Source organism: Panicum virgatum, chromosome 7K (genome assembly GCF_016808335.1).
Source record: "Panicum virgatum strain AP13 chromosome 7K, P.virgatum_v5, whole genome shotgun sequence".
NCBI lineage: Eukaryota > Viridiplantae > Streptophyta > Magnoliopsida > Poales > Poaceae > Panicum > Panicum virgatum.
In genome coordinates this window covers 21,906,526-21,913,167 of record NC_053142.1, presented here as the reverse complement: position 1 = coordinate 21,913,167, position 6,642 = coordinate 21,906,526, and the positions used below count along the sequence as shown (strand labels likewise).

Here is a 6,642-nt window from a genome sequence, read left to right as displayed (position 1 = left end):
TAGCATGCACCTGCGTGAGAGACTTGGATCCTAGATATTTGTTTGTTGGTATGGTTTGCCATATACCATTGGTATTAAACAAATTCACTAACCATTTTGCCAGTAAGCATTTGTTCTGCAATTGCAGATTTAAGATACCAAGTCCCCCTTGATCCTTAGGACGACAAAGTATGTCCCATTTGGCAAGTCGATACTTATGCTTATCAGAAGATCCTTGCCAAAAGAATCTCGATCTGAAATGATCAAGATTTTTTAGTACCCCTTTTGAGATTTCAAAAAAGGACATCATAAACATGGGTAAGCTATTAAGTACCGAGTTTAACAAGATCAAATGGTCCCCATAAGACAAGTACTTAGCTTTCCAACTAGAGAGTTTTTTCTCAAAGTGTTCTTCCACTTTTCCCCAATCAGAATTGAGGAGCTGTCTATGGTGCATTGGAATTCCCAAATATCTAAAAGGGTATTCACCAGCATTACAACCAAAGATATAAGTATAGATATCCTGCATTTCTTTAGCTGCTCCATAGCAAAATATTTCACTCTTGTGGAAGTTGATCTTTAACCCAGATACCTGCTCGAAAGCACAAAACAAGAGTTTAAGATTCTTAGCTTGCTTCAGGTCATGATCAATAAAGATGATGGTGTCATCAGCATACTGTAAGATAGACAAACCATCATCTAAAAGATTAGGAATGACACCTCTTATTTGACCATCGTCTTTTGCCCTCTTAATTATGAGAGCCAGCATATCAGCGACGATGTTAAATAAAATAGGTGACATAGGATCTCCCTGACGGAGCCCTCTCTTAGTTTGGAAATATGGACCAATTTCATCATTGACTTTTATCCCCACACTTCCACCAGAAATCATCCCTTCAACCCATCTACAACATTTAGGAGAGAACCCTTTCATGCGTAGCATTTGTTGAAGAAAACACCACTTTACTTTGTCATAGGCTTTTTCAAAATTAATTTTGAAAATGACCCCATTCCGTTTTTTGGTATGCAGTTCATGTATAGTTTCATGTAAGATAACTACTCCTTCCATGATATTCCTGCCTGGCAAGAAGGCAGTTTGCATAGGACTGACCACTGTTTGGGCAACTTTGTTCAACCTATTCGTGGCAATTTTAGTAAAAATCTTAAAGATGACATTGAGGACACAAATGGGTCTATACTGTTGAATTTTGGTTGCCTCATGGACTTTTGGAATTAGCGTAATAATTACAAAGTTTAGGCTGAAGAGGTTCAAATCCTCTTTGTGGAAGTCCTTGAAAAGAGCCATAAGGTCGTCTTTAATAACTTCCCAGAAGACTTGATAGAATTCTGCCGGGAAGCCATCAGGACCAGGAGCCTTGTTGTGTTACATCTGGAAGACGGCATCTTTCACCTCAGATATGGTGAACTCACTAGTAAGCAACTCATTTTCCTCTCGGGACATTTGAGGAATGTCTTGAATTCGATCTTCCTCAAGTGTAATATCCGAAACATGTACAGCTTTATTAGCAAATTATTGATATAGCAGTCACTTTCTTACTTTAGCAAATTCCTTTGATATTTTTTGAAAGGCAAGCAGGTCGCCACCCTCCACTAGTTGATCTACAATGATACACCGTTCCCTTTTGTCAAATTAACATGTGTACAATGCCGAAAGGGACAGCTACTACTGTTGTATGTTCTAGAATGTTGATCTCTTTCTCTAACATTGCAGCCAGTTATATTAGTTGGTCATAAGTTGCAAGCATTTCTGTGTTGGTTGAAGATGACGAGCCGTCCATGTCATGATGCCGTATGCTTGCTGCACCAAGATCCTCGGAGCAATTCTGATGTATATGCTCCTGGGAGAAGTTTGTCTGATTTCCTCATCGATACATACATGTACATCGGATTATATATATGCCGGCCAAATTGGCAGGATTTCATTATAGACAAAGAGAAAGGTTCACCCTCGACGACGCAACTCTAAACCAAGAATCTTGGATCCTGTTTGCGGATCCTCTAACTAACGATTAGCTAGCTAAAATTAGCTATTATGAATCCAAACATATCAGTTAATTTGCTAGCTAATGATATTCCAGCTAATCAAAACAGTAACATCTCATTACCTTATTGAACCCAGCTAATCCCAGCTCAAAATGGCGAAAGGGGCATAGTCCAGTGAAGGTTTCAGGAGTCTTAGTAGCACCTTAGGTCCTGGATTTGTCTCCCTGTGAATTGCTCTAGGATTTAACGACGTTATGCTTTCAGTGGTATGCGACATTCCTGTTAATAGCGAGTTTCCTATAGTGACTTCGTCAATCTTGAGGATTTGCCAGCTTAAACTTCAAAGATGCTCATAGAGTTAGAGTTTGTGTATGTATATTTATAAAAGTGAGTGTGCGTATGTTGTGAGTGTCTGAGTTGTACTATGTAATATCAAAAAATAATCCCAGCTCAAAATGAATGAAAAAACATATTACCCCCTAACCTTTCCCTTAAATTTACCACCATACCACACCTCTCGGCCTGCCATATCTGCAGATCTGCTCGCTGGCACGCATCGCAACCGCCGCCCACCAGCCAATCCTGCCACCGCAAAAGTACTAGAGTGTAGCCTTTGTGTTTAGTTCGCGAAAAGGTTTGGGTTTTGATACTGTAGCACATTTCATTGTTATTTGACGAAAGGTTTGGGTTTTGATACTGTAGCACATTTCATTGTTATTTGACGAATAATGTCTAATCATGGATTAATTAGGCTTAAAAGATTCATTCCGTGCTAATTAGTTAGACTGTGTAATTAGTTATTTTTTTCAACTGCATTTAATGCTCTATGCATATGTCAAAAAATTCGATGTGACAGATACCGTAGGAATTTTTTTGAGAGGCAGTATGCCTGTGTTGGCGAGAATGTGCCAGAATATAACAAAAAAATACGGAGGTATTGAGGCGGGTCACTGTTAACTTTTATAGAAGACTCGGCTAAATAAGAATCACATCTCCGATAAGAGGTCATCAGTGATGTAAAAACTCCGCGTCGCGATTTTATTTACATCGGTGATGAAAATGTAGTGATACTTATTTTTTTTCATCTCCAATGAGACTTGAGCTGTGTGTCCAATGAAGAGTTTTGGCATAGTGAAGAAAAATAGAATCATCCATTCTCTGTTGGCCGTAAAAAAGAATAACATCCTGCAGTTTTGTCGATAGGGAACAGGGCCTCTGGACAGGCGAGCTACCTGCAGTATTCCGCGAAAGAAAAAAAAAGAGTTGGCGCCAATCAGTGAGTCTGCCAAAAAAAAAAAGAGCGCCAACCATGTAGCTGCAGAAGACCTGACGTAAAAAATGGAGGGGTAGTAAAGTCTATTCATATTAACATTAGCAATTAGTTGATGAATCCAAACACGTCCAGCTAATGACTATTAGTTAGCCAATCTTTAGCTAGATATAAAAAAACTATTAACCTTTAGGTAGGGAGAATCCAAATAGGACCTAGTCTAGTAGCCTTTCCTGCTCAGGATCTCTATATATATCTTCTTACCATCCGAGCTACTGCCTACTGGTGGTGAGTTGAGGTCTTTTACCAGCCGACTTGTGCGTGCGCGAGACCATTCCGTGTCCCTCGGCCACACGGCAGTGGTCGAGTCTCTCTACAGTTACTGCAGAGGAGACTCATCCCTCGGCCAGACTATAATGGGTTCACTTCCGCCGGAGGAGGGGGCGGCTCCGGCAGTGGACACGCCGCCGCACGTCGTGTGCGTGCCTTACCCGGCGCAGGGCCACGTCACGCCGATGCTGAAGCTGGCGAAGCTGCTCCACGCCCGGGGGTTCCACGTCACCTTCGTCAACACCGAGTTCAACCACCGCCGCCTCCTCCACTCGCGTGGCGCCGGCGCGCTGGACGGCATCCACCGCTTCCGCTTCGCCGCCATCCCCGACGGCCTCCCGCCGTCCGACGCCGACGCCACGCAGGACGTCCCCGCGCTCTGCCACTCCACCATGACCACCTGCCTCCCGCACCTCCTGTCCCTCCTCGCGAGGCTCGACGCCGACTCCTCCTCCGGCTCCGCCGGGGCGCCGCCGCCCGTCACCTGCCTCGTGGCCGACGGCGTCATGTCGTTCGCCTACGACGCCGCGAGGGAGATCGGCGTCCCGTGCGCCGCGCTCTGGACCGCCAGCGCGTGCGGCCTCGCGGGGTACCGGCACTACCACCGGCTCGTCGAGCGGGGCCTCGTGCCGTTCAAGGACGAGGCACAGCTCGCCGACGGCGCGTACCTCGACACGGTGGTGCACGGCGCGCTCGGCATGTGCGACGGCGTGCGGCTGCGCGACATCCCCAGCTTCGTCCGCACCACGGACCCCGACGACATCATGCTCAACTTCTTCATCCACGAGGCCGCCCGGCTGTCGCTCCCCAACGCCATCATGGTGAACACCTTCGACGACCTCGAGGGGCCGACCCTCGACGCCATCGGCACGATGCTCCCGCCGCTGTACACGGTTGGCCCTCTCCTCCTCCACGAGCGCCACGCGCTTCCCGAGGGCGGCCAGCTCGACAGCCTCGGCTCCAACCTCTGGAAGGAGCAGGACGGCCTGCTCGAGTGGCTCAACGGCGGCCGCGCGCCGCGCTCCGTCGTGTACGTCAACTACGGAAGCATCACGGTGATGACGAACGAGCAGCTGCTGGAGTTCGCGTGGGGGCTAGCCGGCAGCGGCTACGCGTTCGTGTGGAACATCCGGCCGGACCTGGTGAAGGGCGACACGGCCGTGCTGCCGCCGGAGTTCCTTGCCGCCGTCGAGGGACGGGCCCTGCTGACGACATGGTGCCCGCAGGAGGCGGTGCTGGCGCACGAGGCGGTGGGGCTGTTCCTGACGCACTCCGGGTGGAACTCGACGATAGAGAGCATCAGCGCAGGGGTGCCGATGCTGAGCTGGCCCTTCTTCGCGGAGCAGCAGACCAACTGCCGGTACACGTGCACGGAGTGGGGCATCGGGATGGAGATCGGCGGCGAGGTGAGGCGGGCGGAGCTGGCGGAGATGATCCGAGAGGTCATGGCCGGGGAGAAGGGGCGGGAGATGCACCGGCGTGCGACGGAGTGGAAGGAGAAGGCCATCGCTGCGACACTGCCAAGTGGGCCAGCGGAAGCAAATCTGGACAAAGTCGTCAATGAGGTGCTGCTCAGCAAGAAAGAAAGGAGCAGCGGGGTCCAAAACACCACTAATGCAGGAAACTAAGATGTGTGTGGTGACATATTTATTAGTAGTTTTGTAACGCAAAACTGTATCCGGATATTTTTCTAAATGTTAAATAATGTAAAAGTGGAAGGGAAAAGAATGGAATGGATGTTCTCATTGATTGGGTAAGTTTTATATTTCGTGGAACAAACGGGATGGTTCCTTGGAGGCACCCCTTTGGGGTTGTCAGTTCCCCACTTGGATTTATCCACTATTTATGAATTAAATAAATGATTACATATTGATCACTAATCTATTTATTTTATATAATCCGGTAGGCAAGCTTTATTTGCTAAGAAAAGTAAAATAAAACTAGGGGGCTCATCGTCCCACATACAATTCTCATTTGAGATCATAGCTATTAGCAAATAATGCGAAAACAAGATCAAACACAAGACACGATTTTTACGTGGCAAACTCTTGTGGAAAAAAACCAAGGACGCCAACTGTCGTGGTGTGTAAACCCACAGCCGGGTGGCGTAGTGCACCCGCCTAAATCCAGAGTGTGAGTACTCGGGGGTTAGCTAGGATTAGCCCAATCTCGGTGGAAGAACGCGATGAACACAGCAGGTTTATAGTGGTTCGGGCCGCCGGAGCGTAATACCCTACGTCCACTGTGTGTTGTATTGCTTGCGCTCTCAAGAGGTTGAGAGCAGGGTTGTTCGGAGCGAAACCGAGCCTGTGTTGTGAGAGTCTTGGCGTGTCTTTCGCTCAGTCTGAAGTGTGCAGCGAGCGCCTCCCTTTTATATCTCAAGGGAGGCGCGTACATGGCCGTTGAGTCCCCGACAGGTGGGCCCAACGATGTAGTATAAAATAACATACTGTACAGACATTATGGCATTGCCGGCGACGGAAATCTCATTCCTGGATTTCCTTGCTCCGCCTATAGAAATCTTCTGTCCGGCATAGCCATGCCCCGTCTTGTCGAAACGGCGCCAGGGTATAGCTTGCGGCGTTGCATGCAGCGTAGCTGAACGGGCCGTGTAGTTTGTGGCGTAGGCGGTATGATGAAAAGGTGTCGTCCGGTCGTATCCATTTAATGCGGCAGACGGGCTCTGCGCGGATGCGGCGCATGCGGCTGCACTGTGTACCTCGGTAATATGCAGTCTACAGTGAGGCCTGACAAAGGCTGCCCCGCGTGCCACGGTGGCAGAGCACGCCTCAACCACCCGCATTGAATGCGGCGGGTGGGCGAGTCTTCCAGCAGAAGACTCGCGCCCGCGCCCGCGCCTGCGCCTGCGGGACACACGGCGCCCCCGGACCCCGCCCGGGCTTTATGTTGGTTCTACGCGCGTGGGAGGTCCGGACGGACGCGGGGAGGCTCGGACCCCCTCGACTGTTGGCGCAGAGCTTCCCCTCCTCAGGGACACGTGGCGTCACCGGACCCGTCCCAGAGCGGGGAGCGGGTCCGGGGTCGTTGGCCCGGTGAGG

General features: G+C 49.3%; 1 protein-coding gene across 1 annotated transcript; it reads left to right on the top strand.

Annotated features, from left to right (window-relative positions):
• The first annotated feature begins 3,504 nt into the window (after positions 1-3,504).
• Positions 3,505-5,348, top strand: LOC120640529 (7-deoxyloganetin glucosyltransferase-like). Its single transcript, XM_039916399.1, has one exon. The coding sequence runs from the start codon at positions 3,670-3,672 to the stop codon at positions 5,209-5,211; it is 1,542 nt and encodes a 513-aa protein (XP_039772333.1). The 5' UTR covers positions 3,505-3,669; the 3' UTR covers positions 5,212-5,348.
• Positions 5,349-6,642: the final 1,294 nt, after the last annotated feature.

Excerpts from the sequence above, each read along its gene's own strand:
- LOC120640529 (XM_039916399.1), top strand. The coding sequence starts at position 3,670 with ATGGGTTCACTTCCGCCGGAGGAGGGGGCGGCTCCGGCAGTGGACACG.